The 26513-nt window shown below is 43.2% G+C and overlaps 1 protein-coding gene across 1 annotated transcript; it reads right to left on the bottom strand.

Annotated features, from left to right (window-relative positions):
* Nucleotides 1-34: 34 nt before the first annotated feature.
* Nucleotides 35-25806, bottom strand: obsl1a (obscurin like cytoskeletal adaptor 1a). The gene is made up of 24 exons (XM_052559352.1): nt 25454-25806; nt 18764-19954; nt 17595-17864; nt 17158-17418; nt 16689-16994; nt 16008-16274; nt 15343-15618; nt 14730-15005; nt 14284-14556; nt 13877-14152; nt 13401-13676; nt 13030-13305; nt 12668-12943; nt 5444-5713; nt 5072-5338; nt 4715-4984; nt 3771-4037; nt 3286-3552; nt 3052-3164; nt 2800-2953; nt 2246-2407; nt 2015-2119; nt 1641-1907; nt 35-1485 (listed from the first exon to the last, which is right to left on the bottom strand). Exons 2-24 carry the CDS (start codon nt 19869-19871, stop codon nt 1214-1216), a joined length of 6555 nt encoding a protein of 2184 aa, XP_052415312.1. The 5' UTR covers nt 19872-19954; nt 25454-25806; the 3' UTR covers nt 35-1213.
* Between the last annotated feature and the right edge of the window lie 707 nt (nt 25807-26513).

The raw sequence follows: 26513 nt of genomic DNA, 5'->3' as shown, positions 1-26513 counted from the left end.
AAATTGAAAATTAAAGACACAAAATGGACAAATCTTTTTGACAGATGGGCATCTTATGACTTCTTTTATTTATTTATTTATTTATTTTTCAAAGGGACATCATGTTTACAGCTACAATATCACCATTACCCTGAAAATGGGATTATATTACATAAAAGCTTTGATATTATTGCGGACTTTCATTTAACAAAATTTAGAAAATTCTAAACAAACATTACATTAAAGATTATAAATACTATAAAAAGTGTCCCATCCACATAACACAATACACTTTTATCTACTTTATCATCATTCATGAGTGGGTTGTATTGCATTAATTTAATGGTAGTACTGCAAAATAAATAAAAGGGTCAATATTACCGTAGGGTGCCTTTTGGTGTCCTGTACATAAGTAACTCATTTGCCATGGTAACTTAGCATAAAAATGTCTATCAAATGGTATGTTATTTCAGGCAAAGCTTTTATATTCATAACAAAAACATTACTTTAGTTATATTTTCTAGATTTTTATTTTTGTGTAAGAGAGTGCGTGTTATTTTGCTTTGCCCCATGTATTGCTCATTAAATTTCCTTAGAAAAAAATATGTGTGAATTGTATGAGTTTCTTTAAAAACGCATGGTTTACATAAAAATTTTGAAATTAAAATTTGAAAGCAAACAAATAACCATATTTAGGAAAGGGATATCATACATTTCAGAATATATAATTTGTATCTTAATTTTGGAATCAGAACATATTTAACATTAATATATATGTCCATGAAAGGGTGGACATATCTTCTGGTTTATGCTTCGAATAATGATCCATAATTATCAACAAAAAAAAAATGTGTGGGAGCTCAGCTAATATGTTTATACTGTTTCTGACATGACATAAAGTGAATGGGAAATTAAAACCAAATGTTTTGAGTATTGTGAAGATGAAAGGCACTCTATGGTGGTATTGACCCCCAAAATAAAAACACTGTGCATCCTTATATCACTTCCGATGCCTATCTTGAGTTTACAATGACACTTGCTTGCTACTGCGTTCTTTTCCAACTGGATATCTCATACTGACAACCATCAGGTTTAAATAATGACGTTCTTCACATATATATATATATATATATATATATATATATATATATATATATATATATATATATATATATATATATATATATATAAAGTATTCCCCTCTTCTATACTGTCCTCATATATGTGATCATTTTTAGAGCACTGTCAATTTGGCACTAGTCTTGGCTTTCCCTGTGGTAAACCTGACTGTACCACTCATGTCAGAGCTGGTTTTTTTGAATGTCAGTTTGTGCACAGTCCCTTGGTTCTCTATTCGGACATTGGGCCCTGACTGCAGGGTCTCTCCGTTCAGAGTCCAGATGGGAGGCTTGATGAGGGTCACAGACACTTCACACTGGAAGCAAGCCATTTCAGGAGCTCTCACTTCCACATCCTCTATATCCTTTACCACTTGGATAGACTGGGCTGTGAAGTTAAAGAGAAAAAAAAAAAAACTTAAACTATGAATATAAATGCTGTGTGTTTCATAATATTGACTTAATAATTTGTCCTATTCTATTAGTATATGGAGGCATTGATATACTGTATATAGTCACCAGCTGAATTCACAAGATACTCACCTTCCACCATCAGCTTGGCTGTGGATGTGTGCTCCCCAACCTCAATGCTGTATGTTCCCTCATCCTCCAGCGCCACCTGGTGGATGACAAGTTTATGATAACAGCCTTCTTGTATTATTTCCAGGTGATCTGTGGATTCCAACTCTTGATCCTCTTTGTACCAAGTGACATCACAATTTGTGGTCGACACAGTGCATTCTAGAATGACTCGATGTTTTTCCAGAGCTGTACGATCCCTAAGGGGACGGACAATGCTTACAGGAAGCTCTGTAAAAATAGATATGGACAAATGATTTTTGGTTAAATTCAATTATCTTTTTATTTACTATGAAGGAAGAATCATATTCAGTTAAAGTACACCTTTTGTACAATACCTTCAACCTCAAGAGAAGCAATTGACTCCACTTGTTTAGAAACAAACTTAATTTCTCCAGAATCTTCTGGCTTTACATTGCATATAAGCAAGAAGTGTTTTGTGCCTGTTTAAAAGATTAAAGAAAAAATACTCATTTCTTTTTCAAGTATGATTTCAAAGTCTGATATTTTACACAGAAACACTTCAAAACAAGATTAGTTGTAGTTTATCCACAGAAGTTTATCCTCACCCTCTGTACGAGTCCTGACGGTGCTAGTGGGGCGTACCCTGCTGCCATTTTTGTACCATTCCCCAGGCATATCTTCCATAGACAGCTCACACATAAAGACAGCATTCTGGTCCTCCTTAATCCAAAGATCCTCCAAACCAGTTATGATCTCTAATTCATGTTCTGAGCACAATGTGGAGAAAATGTTATAAACTTTTAGCAAAGATATAATGAATTTTTTTGGTACAGAAACGTGTGTTGCTTTGTGACTTTTCCAAAATTGGTCATTCACCAAAATAAAAAAATAAAAATTTGAACAGTAAGAAAATACTGTACATATAGCCAGTTTTGGTTTTACGCCAAGTTTAAAGTCCAGATAAGCTTCGTAAATGTGTGCTAAGTAAGCAGTGTGCAGTGTGCCTCTACTCTATTGAATTTTGAGTAGAAATTGTCTGGTCTCAAATAAAATCCGCTCTAAAACAACAGGGGAATTTTACCACTAGTGTGCATTTTCTCAATGTTTCCAATAAGCAACAAGCTTGGAAATAAATACAGAATGAAGTGAAAAAGCTTACCATAGACCTCAAGTTTACAGGAAGTGCTGAGATCACCTATTTCACAAGTATAAAGGCCTGAGTCACCAATGCTGCATTCCAAGATCTGTAGACAGCGTTTACGTCCCATGGAATAGATCCTCAAAGTCTTACTGGATTTCAGCTCCAACCCATTCTGCCAATTGATCCATAGAGAGAATACAGCTCAGTGAGAAAGAATGAAAACCTATTTAGACAGGTACTGTGCCTTTTTTATTTTAAATTTAGGGGTACCTTTAGCCATTTGACATCCACATTTGACCTAGACAACTCACACTCCAAAATGACTGCAGATTCCTCCTCAAATCTGACATCAGACAGCTTCTTAATGATTGTTACTGGTGTTTCTAAAATGTAATGCAAAATGCTTGTTATTTTTGCCAGTTATGTAAAAAAAATATTAAGAGCCCCTAAACTTGGAAATATACTATTAGTTTTAATTTTTTAGTATTACTTATATATACCCACCTTTGACTACCAGTCTGGCAGTAGTTCTCAGACCTTCTGCAGAGAAGACAATGCTACCAGTATCCTCTAATGTCAGGTTGGAGAGGGTGAGACCATGTACTCGTCCATTGCAACTAACACGCCAGTTGTTATTGGGTTTGACACGCAGACCATCTTTTTGCCATATACCCTCCACATCACCATGAGAAAGTTCCACCTCGAAGGATGCAGTCTCTCTTTCAAACGTCTCAATGTCCATCAGCCCCTTGCGTATGACAATCTTCCTCGCTTTAAATTGTAACAGAGCTTATTTAGTAAATCGTAAACTAAATAAAAAAATTATCTGTTAGGCCACCCAAAATAGCTGATGGTCCTATTGAAATGACTGCCAAGTTCTTAGGTTAATTTTATTTTATATCACCAACATATTGTATATTGTTTCAGCAGCATTATAAATACTTAAGGCTAAAGTGCCAAAATATTTGAAAATGCTCTTAGCCACTTACGCTCCACATTGAGTTTGACCTGTGTTCGGTCATGAAGAGTCTCACAGCGGTAAGTGCCTCGATCAGACAGGCTGAGGTTAGTGATGGTCAAGATGCGTTTGCAGCCATTCTGGGCGAGTTTATGTCTGAGTCCTGGCTGGATCACAACCCCCTGTCTCATCCACTGCACTTCTCCAGACTCCAGACTCACTTCCGTCTCTAATACAGCCTCTCCAAACTCTTCAGCCATCACTGCCTCCATTCTCTTTGTGAACAACACCTGTGCCTCTGTATGTAAATGTCAAAGTTTAGTGTTACAAAGCCATGAATTTGCAAAACAAGTTACATATTAATGTTTTATTTTAGAAATAATGCCGGTCTTGATCATTGTGTGTGTTTTCTGTATAATGAACATAAAAAAAAAAAGTAATAGTAATACAGTGTAAAAATACAGATTACTGCTATAGTTTTATTATGTTTTGTTTTTAAGTGGAGCATAGCCAGTGTGAATCACAGTTCATTTTTGTTATCTTTAAAAAGACAGCTTGGACATTCAGCAAAATATCTAATTTTGGAAGAAGAAGGAAGTCGTGGCCTAATGGTTAAAAATTTGGACTTGCAATCCCATGGTTGTGAATTTGAGTCTCGGGCTAGCAGGAATTGTACAGTGCTCTCTCCACCTTCAATACCATGACTGAGGTGCCCTTGAGCAAGGCACCGAATCCCCAACTGGTTCCTGTGTGCTGCAGCATAAATGGCTGCCCACTGCTCCGAGTGTGTGTGTGTGTTCACTGCTGTGTGTGTGTGCACTTTGGATGGGTTAAATGCAGAGCATGAATTCTGAGTATGGGTCACCATACTTGGCTGTATGTAACATCACTTTGATTTTTTTTTTCTTTTTGTGTTCAATGACTAGCTTTGTTTTTGTTTGAACTAATCATTCAAACGATCATTTATTAACTTACCCTGGACTTTGAGACTGGCTTTAGAAATGATTCCCTCAGCCTCTGCAGTGATCCGAGAGGAATCCAAAAGCTGGACCTTCCGGATTGTTAGAGTATGGCAGAGGCTGTTCTGTTCAATATGGAATCGATCACTGGGTGTGATGGGTTCTCCATCCATGAGCCAGATCAACTGAACATCATCGGGGGAGACCACACACTTAAAGGTAGCGTCCTCACCCTCCATGACTGTGGTATTGTGAAGCTCTGTGAGGAATTCCACCACACGGGGCACTGCAAATGCAAAGCAAGTGAATTGTATTGACACTGTGTGTGTGTGTGTGTGTGTGTGTGTTTTATCTTCAAATTTTTCACACTTACATTCTACCCTTAATCTGGCACTGGTGCAGTCATCTTTGGACTCACAAGAATACTCTCCAGCATCTTCTTTGGTGAGACGATGAATTGTGAGACTCCTCTCTGTCCCGTTGGCACGGATAGAGAAGCGACGACTGGGAATGATCTCCACTCCATCCTTCTTCCACTGGACATCTGATTTGGCCTTGCATAGCTCACAGCAAAGTGTTATCATACCATCTTTATGGGCCACTGTGTCAGCCAGTGGCTTCACAAATTTAATACGCATGTCTGTAACACACACAGGATACATGGTTATAATTTTCTGTTGAATGAGTTCCAATGCTAATGTTACTTTTCTCTGTCACAAGCAAACATTTTATTCCAGTTGCCAACCTTTCACCAGAAGACTGAAGTGCATATCATCTGTGTTTGCATCACATGTATACTCTCCACTATCAAGTTTCTTTAATGGGTTGATGGTGAAAGTGCGAGTCAGGCCCAGGCTGGCTATGTGGAAACGTTCATCACTGACTGGAGTCCAGTCTTTAAGCCATCGCACTATAGCATTGGGTCTGGAAACCATGGCAGTAAAAGTGACAGCCTCTGCTTCATAACCAGTGACCAAGTTCGGATCTTCTTTGTTGAGAAACTCAACAGGAGGCTCTGGAGATTAATACAACACATAGGACATTTAAGGTTTCATTATGTTTTTCAGGTAAATGGGCCAATAACACGAAGAGTGTCCACGACTAAGAAAAAAACAGTCTAGTTTAAAACACATGCTAAGAAATGAAAGCCATTTTCTATAAATTATTTATTTTAATTATTGAAATGTCATGTGGTGTAACCATCATTCAAGTAATAGTGTCTCTTAGTCATAATTTTCAAAAACATATTTAAATATATATTCTTCAAGGTAGAAAGTAATTTTTATATATATCATGAATTAAGAATTCATAAATATTATTCAATTTTTAGGGAATCAGACCACATGACAATTAACAGTCCCAATTAACAATGCCTTGAAAATAAATGTAAATATAAATATTATTTTATTTTTCTCTTCGATATTTCTACAAGGCAGTTAGGCCACATGACTGCATTGATCACACCACTTGATTTTAATTAGGTGGACAAACGTCTCGGTTACGTACGTAACCCTCGTTCCCTGATGGAGGGAACGGAGACGTTATGTCGACCGACAAATGGGGTCTCACTTGGGAGGCCAATCATCTCTGATTTTAAGAGAAAACGCCAATGAAATTGGCAAGTGGATTAACACACCTGAGCCACTCCCCGTGCCAGCGGGTATAAATAGGGCGACAGGTGCATCCACTCATTAGGTTTTACGCTGAGGAGCCGAGAACGTGTCCCGGCAACAGCGAATGGTTCAAGGTTGTGGCATGGGGACATAACGTCTCCGTTCCCTCCATCAGGGAACGAGGGTTACGTACGTAACCGAGACGTTCCCTATCTGTCGGTCACTACGAGTTATGTCGACCGACAAATGGGGTCCTATGGAAAACGCCATAACCTGAACCTCGTCACAACCCTGAGGCGCTGCAATTGTTGACAAGCCTTGGCGTGCCACAAAAGCTACACTTAAGGTCGTAACCTTCCCAAAGCCCCAGCGCAAATTCACTGACCTTGGTACCGAAGGGGCCAAAGGGTGAGTACATCGCTGCTGGAGAAGGCCATGCTGCTGTTCCGCCCACAAAGGAAAATGGAAGGGATTCCAACCTTCAGTGAAAGATTGCTTCAAATCTTCCCTATTTGTTCTTTCAGCTGGCAAGACAATGGGGAAGCGAGCCTTTAGGAAGGTCACTACGGAGACCACATCCTACCCGTAGGGAGGTGACATGTGGATATACCGATATGGACTGACCCAGGGGGCAGTACTACATATGGAAAGGGTCTCTGAGGCAGGTCCTACCTTGGAGTAGGGATGGAACGGCTGCCAGAAGAGACTGACAGAGCGATCTGTCAAGGGAAGACACGGGTTTGCCAAGAGGGAAACCTTACCGTGGAAGAATACACATATGGGATTACCCGTAGGGAACCCAGCCATATGGACACCTAGCCCAGTACAGGGGCTGACCGGCTCCGGGCATGCTAACGCCAGTACTGGGCCTGGCGACAGACTGCTCCGCCAAGTCTGACGCCGAGGGTGCTGGAGGATGCTCGACCAGGGTACGCCAACCGGGGAACTCTACTGGGAGAAGAAGGCGCTCACATCCCCGTGTTAGGGGGAATGGCGCAGCAAGCGAGACACCCAGCCAGCCCTTCCCGCCAATTACCTGTTACCCAACACACGGGAGGAAACTGGCTCTACACGGAGGTTGTAAAACCTCGCAAAGGTGTTAGGTGTCGCCCCGCCCGCAGCTAGACAAACGTCTGCCAGAGAGGCGCCGTGCGCCAACGCATAGGAGGAGGCCACACTCCGTGTGGAGTGGGCCCTCACCCCCAGGGGGCACGACTCACCTTGGGAATGGTAAGCCAAGGCGATGGCGTCCACTATCCAGTGGGCCAACCTCTGCTTAGAGACAGCCTTCCCCTTCTGCTGACCTCCAAAGCAGACCAGGAGCTGCTCAGAGCTTCTGAAGCTCTGGGTGCGGTCCACGTATATGCGAAGCGCTCTTACGGGACACAGCAACGACAAGGCTGGATCTGCCTCCTCCAGGGGCAGCGCTTGCAGGTTCACCACCTGGTCTCGGAAGGGAGTGGTGGGAACCTTGGGCACGTATCCAGGCCGGGGTCTCAGGACAACGTGAGAGTAGGCCGGCCCGAACACAAGGCAATCTTCACTTACCGAAAATGCTTGGAGGTCCCCGACCCTCTTGATGGAAGTGAGCGCGATCAGGAGCGCTGTCTTGAGAGACAGGAACTTCAGCTCAACCGAATCCAGCGGCTCAAAGGGACCCCTCTGAAGTCCCGCCAGGACAATAGAGAGGTCCCAGGAGGGAATCAGGGGTGTCCTAGGAGGATGTAACCTTCTGGCACCCCTCAGGAACCTAACGATCAGGTCATGCCTCCCCAGGGACCGGCCGTCCACTGCATCGTGATGTGCTGCAATGGCAGCCACATACACCTTCAGGGTGGAGGGTGACAGTCCACTTCAGAGCATAGGCCTGCCTCGTAGAAGGGGCTCTAGCCTGAGTGATAGTGTCTACCACCGCTGGGGGCAGATCACTTAGGTCTGCCGCGTCCCGTCTAGAAGCCACACGTGGAGGTTCCAGAGATCTGGACGCGGGTGCCAAATGGTGCCAAGCCCCTGAGAGAGAAGGTCTCTCCTCAGGGGGATGCGCCAGGGAGGGGCTGTCACGAGGAGCATGAGTTCCGAAAACCAGGTCCGGGTGGGCCAGTAAGGCGCAACCAACAGGACCTGTTCCTCGTCCTCCCTGACCTTGCACAGTGTCTGTGCGAGCAGGCTCACTGGGGGAAACGCATACTTGCGTAAAGCCCGAGGCCAGCTGTGTGCCAGTGCATCTGTGCCCAGGGGGGCCTGGGACAGGGAATAGTACAGCTGGCAGTGGGAGGACTCGTGGGAAGCAAACAGGTCCACCTGGGCTTCCCCGAATCGACTCCAGATCAGCTGGACCGTCTGGGGATGGAGTCGCCATTCCCCGGGGAAAGTGAGCTGTCGTGAGAGCGCGTCGGCTGCACGATTGAGCTCCCCCGGGATGTGGACAGCGCGCAGCGACTTGAGCCACGTCTGACTCCAGAGGAGGAGATGACGGGCGAGTTGAGACATGCGACGTGATCGTAACCCGCCTTGTCGGTTGATGTACGAAACAGCCGCAGTGTTGTCCGTGCGGACCAACACGTGCTTGTCCAGCACTAGCGGACGAAACCGTCGCAAAGCTAGATGCACTGCCAGCAACTCCAGGCAGTTGATGTGCCAAAGCAGTCGAGGTCCTGTCCAGGACCCTGAGGCTGCCTGCCCGTTGCATGTCGCGCCCCAGCCCGAGTTGGAGGCATCCATCTGTTGTGACAACAACGTGCCAGGACACTTGTTCTAAGGGCACGCCGGCCCGTAGAAAGGCAAGGTCCGACCAAGGACTGAATAGGCGGCGACACATCAGTGTGATGGTGACACGATGTGTACCGCGGCGCCATGCCCATCTCGGGACTCGGGAGTGTAACCAGTGCTGAAGTGGTCTCATATGAAGCAACCCGAGCGGTGTGACTGCGGCTGCGGATGCCATATGCCCCAGGAGCCTCTGAAAGTGTTTCAGCGGTACCACTGTCCTGCCTCTGAAGGTACTCAGGCAGTTCAGCACTGAGTGGGCACGCTCGCTGGTGAGACGTGCCGTCATACTCACCGAGTCTAACTCCATACCGAGATAAGAGATTCTCTGCACAGGGGAGAGCTTGCTCTTCTCTCGGTTGACCTGAAGCCCCAACTGACTGAGGTGCCGAAGCACGAAGTCCCTGTGATCGCACAACTCTTCTCGGGACCGGGCCATAATGAGCCAGTCGTCGAGATAGTTGAGGATCCTGATGCCCACTTCCCAAAGTGGGGCAAGGGCGCCCTCCGCGACCTTCGTGAAGACACGGGGGGACAGGGAGAGCCCGAAGGGGAGGACCTTGTACTGCCATGCCTGACCCTCGAAAGCAAAGCGCAGGAACGGTCTGTGACGAGGGAGGATAGAGACATGAAAGTACGCGTCTTTCAGATCGATCGCTGCAAACCAGTCCTGGGGCTGGACGCATTTGATAATGCGTTTCTGCATCAGCATCCTGAACGGGAGCTTGTGTAGGGCCCGATTCAAGACCAGGATAGGTCGAAGGCCACCGCTCTTCTTGGGCACGATGAAGTAAGGGCTGTAAAACCCCGTCCTCATCTCGGCTGGAGGGACCGGCTCGATTGCATCCTTCGCCAGGAGGACAGCAATCTCCTCGCGCAAGACAGGGGCGTCCTGGACTGCCATCGAAGTCTCGAGCACGCCATTGAACTTGGGGGGTCGCCGGGCGAATTGAATCGCATAGCCGAGTCGAACCGTCCGGATGAGCCAGCGTGACGGGTTGGGCAGCGCAAGCCACGCTCCCAGATACTGTACAAGTGGCACCAAAGGGACAGTCGACATACCCGCAGTGGTGCAGCGATGGGGAGTCGTGCCGGAAGGCCCAGAAGGCACTGCGTCCTGGGTCATCGCAACCACACTCCTCGTGTTCCCGGAGGAACTGGCCAGAGACGCGTGGAGAGGCGTTGCGTCTCCGAACCGCGACCTCTTGGCCGCTGGCGAAAGGGGGCATCGTGGGTGAGAGTGAGGAAGCTGTGCGTCGCTCATTGTCAAGCCACGAGCCTTGCAACTCGGAGGAAGGAGAATTTGCTCTTTTATTGAAAATGTGGGTACCACTGGCCGTCCGGCCAGTGGCGGAACAGAACAAAACAGAAACTGAAGATTCTCCGCCCGGCCCTCCTCCGGGGGAAGGAGTGGCGCTGTCTTCGCCATCTCCTGAAGAGCAGTTCTCCGCATCTCCGAGTTGCCCGTGTCAGGGCCGCTTGGTCGACTTCTTGGAGGACTTCGCAGCCGGGAGTGACACGGGGGGCGCCGCTCTCCTGCGCGGGGCTCGACGCGCCGGCCTCGAAGAACTCTCAGCACGGGGCGGAGCTGGCGTAGAGGACGCAGGGGGGCGCCCACGGCGACGAGCAGGCTGAGGCGCTACCCGCGACGGAACGGTGGCAGCCGGAGAGACACGTCGGGGCAGGATGTGCTGGATGGCCTCAGTCTGCTTCTGTACCGCCAAGAACTGCTGGGCAAAGTCCTCGACAGTGTCGCCGAACAGGCCTGCCTGGGAGATGGGGGCGTCGAGAAAGCGCGCTTTGTCCATGTCCCTCATCTCAGCCAGGTTCAGCCAGAGATGCCGCTCCTGGACCACCAGCGTGGACATCGCCTTCCCGAGGGACCGCGCCGTGACCTTCGTTGCCCGTAAGGCGAAGTCAGTCGCCGTGCGCAGCTCCTGCATCAACCCCGGGTCGGTACCACCCTCGTGCATGGCTTTGAGTGCCTTGGCTTGGTGTACCTGCAGGATAGCCATGGCATGCAGGGCAGAGGCAGCTTGGCCCGCAGCACTGTAGGCCTTGGCAGCGAGTGCGGCCGTCAGCTTACAGGCCTTGGACGGGAGGTGCGGACGATTCCTCCAAGTGGCGGCGTTTTGTGGGCACAAGTGCACCGCAACCACCCTCTCCACCTGGGGAACCTCTACGTACCCCCTGGCTGCCCCGCCATCGAGGGTGGTGAGGATGGAAGAGGGAGAAGAGCGGCTTCTGGCCGTGAAAGGGGCCGTCCACGACTTCGTCACCTCTTCATGCACCTCCGGGAAGAAAGGCACTGGAGCAGAACGATGTTGTGAGCCGCGTCCCGCGCCGAGAAACCAATCATCCAGCCGTGAGGGCTCGGGACTGGGCGGTGTAGTCACCTCCAGTCCGATACTCACGGCTGCCCGGGCAAGCATGGCCGACAACTCCAAGTCCGATTCGGCAGCAGCGACAACACCCGAGGGGGGCAGCCCCGCCGAACCTTCATCCTCAGAGGTCGATAACCCATCCCCCGATGCAGCAATCGACATCTGGTCTTCGGGCGGCGCACCGAAAGACACGCTGGGACCGCTGTGAGACGGCCCAGCAGAATCAATCGGCAGCTGCACGGGACAGTCGCTGCGTGAGGAGTGAGAGGTCCGTGGGGCGTGGCCCGGCGGAGAAGCTCTCACTGTGATCCTCAGATCTCCCAGAGCGCCAGCCGGCGGCCCTCTGCTCGAGCCAGAGAGACCGGGACGGGTGGCGACAGAGGGGTCTGCTGCACTCCCCTTGAGGAGTGAGAGACGCGATCGCAGCGCTGCCATGTTCATACGCCCACAGTAGACGCATGAATCATCCACGAGCGCAGCCTCAGCGTGTTGGACGCCCAGACACTGCAGACAACGCTCGTGACCGTCAACCGAAGACAGGAAACGACCGCATCCAGAAGGACACGGACGAAACGGCATCTTGAAAAAGACGCGAATCGTCCGTGATTTGCTCTTTTAGAACTGTCTCTTTTAGCCGAAGCGCCCAGGGGAATCGCCGTCTCGCAGGGACACCGCTGTAACGCGCCGTCACACCGACCAGGAACAGTTCAACAAAAACAAAGATGAATGGCTTTGTAGTGATCTTCTTCATCGACTACTCGGCTCCGAAGCAAAAATCTAATGAGTGGATGCACCTGTCGCCCTATTTATACCCGCTGGCACGGGGAGTGGCTCAGGTGTGTTAATCCACTTGCCAATTTCATTGGCGTTTTCTCTTAAAATCAGAGATGATTGGCCTCCCAAGTGAGACCCCATTTGTCGGTCGACATAACTCGTAGTGACCTACAGATAGGGAAGTTAAAAAATTTAAAAAGTAATTACATCAGTTATAATAATAATTACATGAATGTAATTTTAAAACATGCTGAAGAATAGTATTGTGTATCAAATGTATTTTTAAATAGTAATAGAAGAATAGAATAAATAATGAGTGTAAAGTAATTGACTGAAACTACAATTCTTCATAAATCAGATAAAATATATTTCATAAGCCCCATGTTCTTAAATACAATTATTATATTAAGAAAAGGAAAATAAATACAGTACCTTGAACTCTAACAGTGGTTATCATTTGGTCATCAACAGCATCACACATATATTTCCCAGAGTCAGAAAGGAGGATGTTGGATAAAGTCAGTTTTCGGAGTGTTCCACTGCTTTCAATATGTGTGCGCTCATCAGGGACCAATGGCTTATCATTAAATAGCCATGTAACTGGTGCATTTGCTCGGGAAACCTCACAAGCCAAGATGAGATCATCTCCTGTCACCATTTCCTGATATTCAGGATCACCAGAGTTGCCAACGATCTTCACTGATGGCTCTGAATTAATAAAAAGTATGTTATTATGACTTTTGTTTGCTTTTGGGATCATGGTTAACATCAACACAACCAAAAGACACTTTTACCTTTTACTACAACATGAAATGAAATCAGATCATCTTTAGCATCAAGAATATATTCTCCAGAGTCCTGCAGCTCTGCACAGAGAATGACCAGCGTTCTGAAGGCACCTTCCTCCTCAAAACAGAAGCGTTCATTCTCCTCAATAGGGCTACCATTTTTATACCAATTGACTACACCATTGGCAGTGGAGAGCTCACACTCCAGTACAACGTCATCATGTAAAGCAACCTTGTGCTCACTCTTGATCTGATCTTTATTCAGGATTTTTACTGGTGCCTCTGGAAGAGATAAAGATAAATAATAATAACCGTCAGAAAAAAAAGGACTAATAACTTTAAAAAATTAAGATAGAAATAATGGTTTACCATCATACCAGTAATTTTAACTTTAAAATCAATTGTGTCATCTATGGCATTGCAGGTATATATTCCAGAATCCTTCAAAGTTGGAAAATGGATAGTAAGCTTGCGAATGAGGCCATTCTCCGTAATTGTGATGTTGCTGCTCTCTTCCACCTTCACTCCATCTTTCATCCAGAACACCTCTGCATTGTCACGGGAAACTTCAAGTTCTAGGACAACAGGCTCACCAGCAAAACTCTCTGTAATGCTGCATATCTCCTTGGAACAAGAAAGTTTAACAGGGGGCTCTGTGGAAATGTGGAAAGAATTTCACAAAAAAGCAATACTTATAAAGAAAATGAAGCCCCCAATATTAAACCTCTATAAGTCTAAAGTCTAAACATAGAATATTATGAAATACTCAAATGTTAGATAAGGGAAATAAATGTCTCTTCCCAAAGTCCTGGCTAATTTCTGACCCTGGTACACACAAACTACACAAAATTACCTTCTACTTTCACCCAAAATGTGACAGAGTCATCAGCAGTTTCGCATACATATTCTGCAGAATCATCAATGGTAGCACAGGGAATCACCAGCCTGCGGTAAATCCCGTCATCCTCTAATTTCAGGTTATCGTTCTCTTCTACCTCCATTCCATCACAAAACCAGCAGACTTCTGCATCTGCTTTGGAGATCTCACAGCTCAGGACCAGCTTCTCAGAGCTCAGTATACACACATTGACCTCTGACTCTCTGGGGTACACAATGCGGACTGGGGCCTCTGGGTTTAGAAGAGGTGCATGAAGGTTGACAAAACATGAAAAAAATACATGCTGCTGGTTTTGACAAGGTTATTCCAGCTGTATATTAAATGAATAACAAACACTGAGAAACATATAATTTAATACTTACCCATAATGATGAGCTGAAAAAATATTGAGTCACCGCCTGTGTCGCATACATACTCTCCAGAATCACGTTTGGAAGCGCAGAGAATGGTTACTCTCCTGTATGGGCCTTCAGTACCGAGTCTGACATTCTCACTTTCCTGGAGCTTTAGGCCATCTTTAAACCAGTGAGCTTCTCCATTTGATCGAGAGAGCTCACAGTTCAGTACAACCTCCTCAGAGACATAACGCTCCATGTGGATGTCATCTTTTGGGTCCACAATTATAATCGGAGGTTCTAGATGTAAGTCAATCAGCATCGTCAGTTAGATTTTATTTTTTTATTTTTTTATCTCAGTGTTCTTTGACTCAAATTAGATTGTAAGGAAATGGAATATAAACATATTAAAAATATTCTTCATATGCAATATGATTCTAATAGTTTAAGAGATCCAGGATTTCGACTGTTACCTTTAATGTTGACAGAAAACGACATGGTTTGGTCGCCTGCTTGGCAAGTATACGTCCCAGCATCTGGCAGTGCCGCTGAACGGATTATAAGTCTTTTCATTGTGCCTTCAGACTGAATGGTGATGTTGTCTGACTGAAGAACCGCAATTCCATCTTTAAACCAGTAGACAGGTTCATCTGGTCGGGAGAGTTCACACGTCAGGACCACAGGGTCCAGTTCCATAGCGCTTTTCTGCCTCTCGTCTGGTGTAATCTCTTTAAATGACACAGGTGGGGCTGATGGAAAAAGAAGATAATTTTTATAATTTAAATTAACCATTTAACCATAAAATATAATACACACGATATCTGGCACAGAATATTCAGTATTTTCAAATTCACATCACACATGCATGCATCCCTGTTAATGATGACCCATTTATAATAATGATTTACATAATTCCTTCAGTGAATCTAGCACTAAACAATGCACACAGCATGTGGAAATAAACAATTAAATTAAGGGCACAACTATGTCTTGGTGAATTCTTTTATTATATTTAATGTTATGGTCAGGTTTACCATTTACGATTGTAATGTTGTACTAGGAATAAATATTGCATATAGATTTTACCTTCAACATTTACATTAAATGTGATAATGTCATTGTTTGATTTGCAGGTGTAGACTCCAGAATGAAAGTACTCTGCTGACTGAATGACGATCCTCCTCATGTTACCATCTGATTGGATATTCAGACCTTCCTCTATATTTAGCTCCTGTCCATCTTTGAACCACTGAACGTTGGCTGTGGGATGGGACACCTCACAGTATAGCACAATGGGATTTCCCACCTCAGTGGTCTTCTTAGTGTCCATCTCTGACATTGGTAAGAATTTATCCTCAGATGCTGCAAAACAGGACATAGAGAATTCTCTGTGAGACTGTCAATGTCCTAAATCTTGAAAGTAATGCAATTAAGTATTACTTAGAAACATGAGCGCATCAATCCGAGCAATACACAGATTTCAAATTAGCATCACATGAAAATTCACCCTATCCATTTTCTAAATGCATATTAATCTTATCGTAACGAATTTGTAGATGCATATGTGTCAGGTTTTTTATTTTATTCTCCCATATAAAGTTCAATCAAAATACCAAATCTTTAACTTTCTGTTAAATTACAGATATCTGATGACATATGCAGTTCAGCTCAAATCATTTCATCCTTTTATTTCATATTTAGTCAGACATGGTGACACAAAAAAAATCTGAATCACCCATGTAAATACGGACCTTTAATCTGTAGGCTCGCTGAATCTCGTACGCCAGTGGCAATGAAGGTGATTTCAGCTCCATCGTACACATTAGGAACTTGCTGAATCCTTAGAGTGTGTTGGTTTTTAAACTGAGTGATGGAGAAGCGTCCACTATCCTGCAGTTGCTGGCTATTCAGGAACCATGTGCCAATCAAGTTAGCAGAGAGCTCAATGGAGAACACAGCATCCTTCCCCTCAGCCACCACAGCATTCTTTAGAGGGGTTTTGATCTTTGGACCTGGGGCTGCAGATAATAAAATCGAACATTATATCATGTTATTGAAACAGTATGTACATGTAAAAAAAAATTAAAAAAAAAACTTTTTTGTCATTCTATACTATGAAAATTGTAGGCTCTTATGACAAATTGCTCATGATGTTCCTCACTTGTACCCTAAGTCTCTTTGGATAAAAGTAAGTGCTAAATGAATACATGCAAATGGAAAGTTTAAAATTACATCCTGTACAGTTAAAGTGCCAAGCCGGAGACATTTATAGCACTGGAGACATTTATGTTATAGTCAAACCTGAAGGGTCTTTTTGGAAAGTAGCTCCTGCCAACACTTACATCTCTGCCTTGTTTTTATAGGTTTCTTTTGAGTGATGTGTTTAAAATGCAAGTAATTTTTGACAAAGTTTGTAAAAATGTTATTCTTACCTAGATGTACTACTTTGGGAAACTCCACATGTCCACTTCTGCCATATTTATTAACACAGCAGATACGGAAACGGTAATCACCCTCGCATGGCACACTGTCACCCAGGACCTCAGCAGAAGTGGCTGTCTCTGTTGTCAGACATCGCTGCCACTCCTGAGAGCCCACTTCCTGACGCTCTAGCACATACACTGACTTAGTAGAGTTTTGCAAGTTAGGTGATGCTGACCAGGAAAGGACGGCACTATTTAAACAGTCAGTGTTCATTTGGACACTCACAGGACAGATGGGTGGGCAGTGTCGAGCAGCTAAATGAAAACAAATGAAAACACAAAATAACTAAATATTAAATTCCACACATTAAATATGCTATTTTCAAAAAGATTTAGTAGAAATAAATCTCTCTTTTTTCCCCCTTTTTAAATAATAAAATAACTTGTGCATCACAAAGCCATGTGTGTATTTTCTCACTTTTGACTCTGAGTTTGGAGCTTGTTGTTGATCTGCCTGCCATAAAGGTGATTGTGCCTGAGTCTTGATATGATGTATTGACAAAAACCAGGATGTGGGTTTTTCCAAAAGACTTGATAATGGTTTGATGTGTTTCTTGCAACTGCAGTCCATCTTTAAACCAGCAGATTTCCATATCATCTTGTTCTACCTCCACAAAGAATGCTGCATTCTCTCCTTCCATCACCTCCAACCTCCGTGGAAGTTTCTTCACAATTGTTCCTACCAGAAAAATATGTTAAATAAATTAGCCAGATCTTTGTATTTCAAACTGCAACACAAACTCTTTAATGCTTCTCACACTTATCTTGAAGCAAAAATAACAGGGTTGAACTTAATTTGCTGAAAGCATTAACGTGAACTTCAATAACCTAAGAAAAATTCTCTCTGTACTGTACCTTTAACTGCCAATTCTGCAATAGTCTTTCCACCATCAGGCATTTCACACAGGTAAACTCCATCATCATCTGCCCCAACATTTTGTATGGTTAGTCTTCTCCGTGTTCCCTTCTGTTCCATGTTATACTTATTTCCTGGCTGCAGCCTCTGATCCTCCAGGTACCATGCTGTGGAAATGGACTCTTCCGGAACCTCACATTCCAGAACAGCAACATCCCTCTCCCTGACCTCTGCATCTAGGAGAGCCCGCTTAAATCGGACGGGAGGCCCTATAAACAGAAAAAGTCGTAAGAAATGCTTTCATTTTTATAATAATTGCAATTTGCTAAGTGATCAAAACACGTCACACTGCAAATGCACTGTGAAACCACAATGCGTTAAATACCTAAATACACTATGCATATATCGATGCACTAAGCAATTTAAAATTAGGCTATACAATACCTAAACTGGGATGTGGCAGGCCAAGGACAGTGGTTAAAAAAAAAAAGAAGACAAAAAAAAAGGTTGTGGTCATGCAGTTACTAGAAGAGAGCATAAGCCTAGAGGCTTAACTGCACACTACAAAGCGTAAGCTATGCCTCATTACATTGCTGATAAGATTGCAGTGATGCTGTCACTCAGGAATGCTGAGCTCTGTGGCTTTTCTCACCTTTCATCATGCATTGACCATTGCTCAGTATTCGACAAATACATTGCTCAGTGCATGACTTTACAACTAAATATATACCCACAAAGTCAGTCAGTCACTGTTATATTAAGGTCATAAAGAGTAAAGAATTCATTACAGAAACAATACAACCAATGTTTTATTAACTTATATTGGGAATATAAACACACAAAAGACATAATTAGTTAGAACTTGGTATATCAGTGTTATTAATATGCCATAGTCACATATTTTAATCACCTGCTAACCTTAGTCTTAAGTCTTAAGCACACAGCAACATATACTAACTCATAATGGGAGATAATGGTGATATGAAAACTCACAAAACAACCAAAACAATGATTTTAGACATATTTTAGGTTTAAGATTTTTAAAGAAGAAGTAAGAATGTTTTGCTTAGGGGTTGAACTGTCAGAGAACCTAGAGATTTGTTAGTTGTTTGGTACAGATATGTTAGTAATAATAAATAAAAAAACTGTCAATTAAAAATGGAGTTACCTTTAACTGACAGTTGCACAGCACTCAGAGTGTTTCCAAGTGCGTTTGAGGCCGCACATATGTAGAGTCCTGTATCCTGTTGCTTACAATACATTACTTTCAAGGTGTAATACCCCTCTCTGTCTTCAAAAATTAAAAATCGTCGACCTGGCACAATATTCTCTCCATCTTTCTTCCATACAATCTCTGGTTTAGGCTTTCCTGTGACATAGCAACGGAATTTGGCATGTTTGCCTTCTGTGACTGTGAACTTCTTAGCCTTCGACACATTTAAGTGTGGCTCTTTGGAGTGTTTGGCCCTCGATTGGTGTGGTGAGTAATGGCCATTGGTGTAGCCATTTGTCTTGCTTCCTTCTCTTTGTTCTGGAATGGGCTCTACCAGGAGCACAGCTCCAGTCATTGCTTCTCCATACTTGTTGACTGCTTTGCACATGTAAACACCTCCATCTGGGGCTCTTGTTCTGAAAATTTTCAACTGGAACCAGCCACCATCTTGCTGGCCTACATGGTAGTGGGAACTTTCATAGATCTCATTCAACTGTTTACCATCTTTCTCCCAAACCACTTGCGGTAAAGGCTCACCTGACAGCTTGCAGGAGAATGCAGCATCTTCTCCACGGTCAACTCTTAGAGAAAGAGGTTTGATCAGAAAACGAGGCTTGTTATCTTGGAATGGGTCTGCTTTTTGCACCACCCCATCCTGGTGTTGATTAATAATCTTGATTTCTTGTTCTGGTGGAATCACTTTTACTTCATTTTGTTGTGGTGGTGGTGGTGGGGCTGGTTGTGTTTGCTGGAGTTCTTGGGGTTCTTCTTCCACTTTAAGGGTGGCAGCTGCATATGTTTCCCCAATGTTGTTTTTAGCTCTGCAAATATACTGACCAGCATCTTCCATTGTCACCCCAGAGATGTAAAGGTTGTATACCTTGCCATCTTGAGTAATACGGTAACGCCCCTCAGGAAGAATAGACTTGTTTTTCCGCTCCCAGATTACATCTGGTTGGGGATCTCCACCAATCTGACATTTAAGAACAGCATCTGCTCCACATTTCACCAGAACTGGACGCGGGTAACCAAGCACACGTGGAGCACCTCCAAATACATCCATATTTTGTGTTGTCTTGTAATCACTTATTTTGTGTTATTGCTGGAATTAGGAATGGCACAAATATATGTGGCACATACCAAGCTCTGAAAAAAAAAAAAAAAAAGTTTTCAATCTGACATTAACATTCCTGTTCAACTAGTGTGTTCTTTTCTCTCTCTACCTCTCTCATTTGGAAACTTGCAGCTAAATTAATCACTAAATACAAATTGTTAAGATGGTTATGATGAGACGTAAAGTATAAAAAGAAAAAATACATACAATTTTGGTAAAAAAAAAAAAAAAAAAAAAAAACCTGTGCAAGAACTTTCACAACTGTAACAAATTTCTCTTTCCTAATCCAGTCCAAAAAAATATTACAACCTTCCATTAGGGATGATTAGATTGACACACGCATGTTTCAAGTTTTTGACACAATAGCGCTTCGAAGCATTGCTTGAAATGAGGCTGACACGTGACCTGTGAAATCGAAGCTTCAGGTGCGTTCAACTTCATGCGGCATTGCGTAGACCAATCGGTGGCTTACTTGAAGCAGTGCATGCTGGTTAGAAATTTTGTCCGACTTGAACCGGCGCCGACGCCACTTCAGTGTCCCATCTGGCATCGAAGTATGATATGATACCATGATAGCTTTTCGAGAGCAGCTATCTGACTCAGTTGGAGCTGATTTTTTAGAACAACTGCAGGAGCACTGATGATGACACAGCTGTTCCCCAATTGGCCAAATTCACCACATGACAACAATGCCGTGTGTTTCTAACATCTTAAATTACAGTGCTGCATGAAGTCGAACACACATATTAGTTCCCTGTCGAGGGATCACAGGTGGATTTTGCTGAGGAGTGTAGAGAGGCACTTTTCCTCTCACATTCTCCGGCGGCAAACGAGAGCGAATTTCGGGAGGAAGATGCGTTGTCATTAACCCATTCTGACACTGAAGTTAGTGCTCTGCTGGGTTCTACCCAGAAAGAGCAGGAGATATTTGAGAGTGGCGAAGAAGCTGGTCACGAAGAGGTAAGCAGGGTCTGAGGGATGTGATTCAGATGAGGCAGCATTCTCGTCCGAATCGGAGCGATACCTAGGAGTTAGTCACTTCCTTTTGGATGTTTTTAACTTCCGTTTTATTTCTCCCCTGTTTAATTCCCCTGTTGCCACCAGCGCTCCACCTGATCGGGGTTAGGTGGAAAATTTCTCACATAACAGTCTCCTATTCTGGACCTGTTATGTTTTGGTTGGCCCTATTTTCATAGTGACCACCTTACTGACGGTCCGGACCAAAAGGGGGCGCCCCGTAAAGCGGGACTCCAGTACAGGAGGGTGGGTGAGTATGTAACCCTTTCTGCTTATGGGTGTTATGTTGCTGGTGTTTATATGTCTACTAAGTTTCCTTTACAGTGCTCAGTTCCAGCCTCGTGCTCTGGCCATGATCACAGGCTTTAGGCAGGCGGCCGTGCCGCGTGGGTTGCCCCCCCCCCCCCCCCCCCCGGGCGCGACACCCACCGCGGAGCGAGTCCCGCGTGTGGGAAGCAAGCGCTCTGCGGTTGCTCGTCCCACACACCCTCCCAAGGAGCCTGGCTGATCGTCAGAACTGGCAAAGCACTGCAGGGAATTTCATGGATGTCCGGCCAGTGCCTAAGCGATGCTTAGGAACCTTTCTGTACACATGCTAAGCCTGTGTACTTTCTCAAAACCACATGGTAGTCAGTGTGCACATGAACACTTTGCGCGTCTCAAATCCACGTAAGTGGTAAGTATGCACGCAAGTCTCGGCGCACTTTCTAAAATCCTGTACGGTAGGGGTTACGCGCTCTGCTTCGTTCCCTTTCTGAAGATGTTAGCCCTGGGGTCCATGGGCTTCATTCAACCAGTGTGTATTTGTTATACACCCCAAGCATCACTTCCCTCAATACGAGGGGCTGTTTGGACTCCCACATATTGTGGTTATCAGGTAGTAGGCTTCATCAGGCCTCTCTGATGGTGAGCTCCCACATACTGTGGTTGTCAGGTAGTAGGCCTCACCAGGCCTCCCTGGAGATTTAGCTCCCACATACTGTGAATTTCCACTAAAAAAACAGGCCTCCCTGGAGTCGAGTTCCATATTACCTTCCACTGAGGTGGTTATCTGGTAACAGGTAGTAGGCCTCTCTAGGCCTCTCTGTAGGTGAACTCCCACATATTGTGGTGATCAGATAGTAGGCTTCTCAGGTCTCTCTGAAGGTGAGCTCCCACATACAGTGCTTGTCAGGTAACCTTTCAGTACACACACTAAGCCTGTGTACTTTCTCAAAACCACATGGTGGTCAGTGTGCACGTTAACGCTTTGCGCACTGTCTGAAATCCACATAAGTGGTAAGTGTGCACGCAAGGCACTGTGCACTTTCTGGAATCCTGTATGGTAAGGGTTACGCGCTCCGCTTCGTTCCCTTTCTTAAGATGATTAGCCCCGAGGTTCCTTGGGCTTCATTCAACCAGTGTGTATTTGTTATACACCTCAAGCACCGCCCTTCAACATGGGGGGCTGTGTGGGCAATTCTCGTGGTAGTTAGCAGCGCTCCCCTTTTCTGAAAGGGTCGCCTATAAGCATGCTGCTTGGAGCTCGGATTCCTCCTCTCAGCGGGAGACTGAATTCTTGTTTTTTTCATCGGAGCGCTCCAGTACTACATACTGTTTTGAGATGCACTGTGAGAGCAGGCATCCTGCTGAGGCAGGGGCTGAGGCTCGGGAATGGCGCCTTCGCACCAAGGTGTTGAAGCAGAGTTGGGAAAGTTGGCCAGATTTGGGTGGATGGGTTTTGCGGCTCGAGAGAGCATCGCACTATCCCCTCTGGCTTCCTCTGAATCATCCAGCTCCATTGGGGCTGGACGCCATGGTACAGGCGTGGCCGAGGCTTCATCTGTACGTTCCATCCTCCAATTGCTCTGCTCCCGGGCCATTCCATTTACCAGCTGCTCTATCAGAGTGCCACGAGAGCCCCTCCTTTGTGACAGGCAAGACTTGGTAATAAACAGTGCTAGTTTCTTAGCTGTATCCCTTTAAAGGAATCTTACGTGATTCCTTTTAAAGGTCTAAGACTCCTGAATATATATTTTACCAATGTTTTTTGTTGAAAATTATGTAGGAAAAGTAATAGATTAAGATTTATTTATGACAAGAGTTCACCCTCAAAAATCATTCAATTATCAAATCAAAATTATAACAGGAGTTTTGACCTTTGTTTAAAAAAAGACTTCCTCGTTGCCTTTTTCTCTATCACATTTTAGAAATCGTCAGAAGTTATATATCGACTGAAAACTGGGTTTTAAACCCATACTTTATACCCATTTTAAAATCAGACATTGCATTACCATGTAAATGGTACATCAATATCATGTTACAACATGTTTTCAGTCAAGAATTATACAAATGTAGGTTTGTATTATGCACATTCAAGTCTATCTTCAAAAACGTGAGTGACAGTTAAGAGGTTAAAAGAACCAGACATAAACTACTTCCGTCTGTGTGCATTGAATTTATTTAATACACGAATTTCACAATTTGAGTTGAATTACTGAAATAAATTAACTTTTCCCATGACATTCTAATTTATAGAGATGCACCTGTATATATATTAATTTATAAAACAAAATTCTAATTTCAAAGTTTCCAAATTATTTTGTCCTCCATTAAACAATTTACTTCAGGTTTATACAATTTACACTGATTGCAAATTCATGATTCATATGGATATGACTGACGTCAGGGCTTGATTCCAGTGTCACCCCATCAGTTGCTGTCAATGGTCTGCTATCAATGTTAATGATAATATAAGTCCTGGTGAATTATGTTTTTCAATACTGCAGTAATTGTGTCAAAATTACCACACCTGTACTACATTTAAACTACTGCAGTGACTTTTTGTAATGGTACAATACATTGTATATTGTGAACTTTATGTTGAATAGTGAAACATTCCTTGCATAAAGGAATTCCTCTTACAGCAGTCAAGATAACTCCAGTCCCCATTCCCTACTTGAGCCCAGACAGCTGGTGCTGTTTATCAGGAGGAAGCATTTAAAATAGTCTTTCCAAATAAAGATGTGGGAGAGTTGGCCATGTGCTGCACAAGACAAAGCATGTTCAGATGTACTACTCTGACAAACACTCATAGCATCAGGATTCATCACTTTTCTATATCAGGGATTTTACATCAACATACCATCACTGTTAGTATGATATTTATGATAGCAGTATGTAATCATAGCAGTATCTTAACATACCCTTACTAAGCATGATTTTCTGTGTAATCAAATATTATATTAAATACAAATACATTTCATAATATGGCTTATTTTCTATCCAAGTCTGTAGAGAATACTTTTACTGTTTAAATGACATTCATACATTAAATGTTTTTAATTGTTGGAATTGTTGGTCAATTTACACGTTTTGCTTGCTTTATCACATCTCAGTGTTTTTAGTGTCTTGCACCAAAATATGTTATGTCAACATAGATGTAGTTTTAATTTTAGAACAAACTTGTGGTCTGTGTTCTGTTCAGTCCTTTTCTAAATGTGTGTTTGAATGCAAATAGCAATATTTGTCATTGAATGAACAGGGAAGCTATATGAAAATTATCCGTTGAATAAGAGAGCTGAGGTAAATGGTGAGTGATCTTCATTGGATCAAATTGCACTCCTGGGCCTGTCGGGCTTTGATTTTACTATGTAAAGTACGTCAAAGATGACTGCCATATCAGTTAGAGCAACATAAAAGATTACTGTGTTCATGTTAAAGACCCAATGAATAAATAGTAATTGGGTCATGCAAATATTCATCTGATCATGCTTGGTAAATTTTCCGGAAGTATCCAGTCAAGTAATATGAATCTTGCCTTAATAATAGCGTGAATAGTGCACACTTGAGCCAATATAATGTTAATTTAACTAATATCCATGACCAAAGAACCACAGTAAGATGTGTAAATTACAGCATACTGAATGTAAATAAAAATATAAAGTATTTGAAATATGCTTATAAAAGATACATTAACATGAATTTATAATAAATGCAATTAACTGAACATTAATACATAATGTAGGTGTTTCTTTATTAATTAATTATTAATTTTCAGATGGTTATGAATATCATGAAAGTTTAATAAATATTAATATCTGAATGTGGAACTACTGATCTGTTAAGCATTATATGATGTTTGCATGATCACTAATCAAATGTATTCTAAACTGTCACCACATATTTTTATCATAGGTTCATACTGTACCTGGGCCGAAGTCAATTATTGCTTCCTGTCAAGGCTTTGTCAATGTCTTTCAGACATATATTCAGTAGTATATATCTTATATTTTCTAAATTCTCTGTACGTTTATAGTAAAACTTAGTTTCCAGTGCGCACTTGTGTATGTTGTACTATGATACAATAATGTTACAGTCATTTAAAAAAGTAATTTTGATTGCGACTTTAACATTTGTAACTGAGCACCTGAGGTTTTTGAAACAGAAATGTTATCACATTTACCTAGTCATTATGCCATTTACATAAAAGAAGACATCATCATGAAAATTAAGCATCGCAAACATAAACTCACGTGTCAACAGCAGTATCAGATCAGCATTTAGGACCAGCCAAAACGCTTATCTTCAGGCCCTCTTCTAAGAGAATACTGACCCCGATGTCAGCTTTTCTTCTTTAAGAAATTACCTTTGACCTCTTTGTTTGTTATGGTTTTAAAAAAAACATATCATTAGCGCTGAACAGTTGCAGGTCATAGAAAATATTCCACACGACAGTAGCTTTGGTCCTCTAAATACTAACATTAATCCACCCAGGTTGATCTCCAATTCTTTCTACTAGTGTGGTTTGTTGCTTGAACTCCTTGATATGTCTCTGTATACATGTGCTTCTCATGTGTGCCTTTCAGTGTGACTAAGCTCTCTTCTTTTACACCACCACCAAACTCTGAATGTGTCTTACGGTACTGGGGCCTGTGTCGTTGTCAGCTCAGAGCCAATAAATGCTTTCACAGCTGCCACCCATCCTACTAAACATAGCACAGCTATCATCATTGCGGGAGTGGTGGGCTGCAAAGGTTAAATTTAGACCACCTAACCACTTGACTCCTTCCACTTGGCGGGGTCTGTTCCTTTCGAAAAAATTTATACACTAAAATATTAACTACATTTCTTCTCTATTGTTAACATACAAGTTATACAATATTCAAAGTCACTCACTTGCATGTCACATTTTGCATCTCCGGAGATAGCAACACTTTTCAGTAAGAAACCTAAACAAAATGTGACAAAAGTTGATTAGGATTTAAGATCAAGAAAGCAATAGATATACTGTTCAAAATTATTGTTTTTAAAATAATAAACTACAACAGTGAACTATTAATAAATAAAAAAAAAAGGCTCAGAAATGTGTTGTTAGTTCTGATAAAAGCTAGTATCATTTGTTTGTTGATGCTAATTGGTTTGGTATTTGTAGTTAGTTCTATGTCATTCCAAACCTGTAAGATCTTCGGAACACAAATGAAGATGTTTTTAATGAAATCCAATAACTTTCTGACTCTGCATAGACAGTAACAAATGTTATACAAAGGTCTTACGGGTTTGGAACATCATGAGGTTGAGTAATTATTGAAACAA

This window comes from Carassius gibelio, chromosome B6 (assembly GCF_023724105.1).
Source record: "Carassius gibelio isolate Cgi1373 ecotype wild population from Czech Republic chromosome B6, carGib1.2-hapl.c, whole genome shotgun sequence".
In the NCBI taxonomy this organism is placed as follows: domain Eukaryota; kingdom Metazoa; phylum Chordata; class Actinopteri; order Cypriniformes; family Cyprinidae; genus Carassius; species Carassius gibelio.
Note: the sequence above shows the minus strand (reverse complement) of the source record. Positions and strands in the feature narration are given on the sequence as shown.

What these genes read in the sequence shown, in the direction of transcription:
- obsl1a (XM_052559352.1), bottom strand. Translation starts at nt 19,871, where the DNA reads ATGGATGTATTTGGAGGTGCTCCACGTGTGCTTGGTTACCCGCGTCCA. An exon ending in CTTCAGTCTTCTGGTGAAAG is followed by an intron (nt 5,339 to 5,443) that starts GTTGGCAACTGG and finishes TGTGTGTTACAG; the next exon opens with ACATGCGTATTAAATTTGTG. An exon ending in AGCCAGTCTCAAAGTCCAGG is followed by an intron (nt 4,038 to 4,714) that starts GTAAGTTAATAA and finishes ATTTACATACAG; the next exon opens with AGGCACAGGTGTTGTTCACA.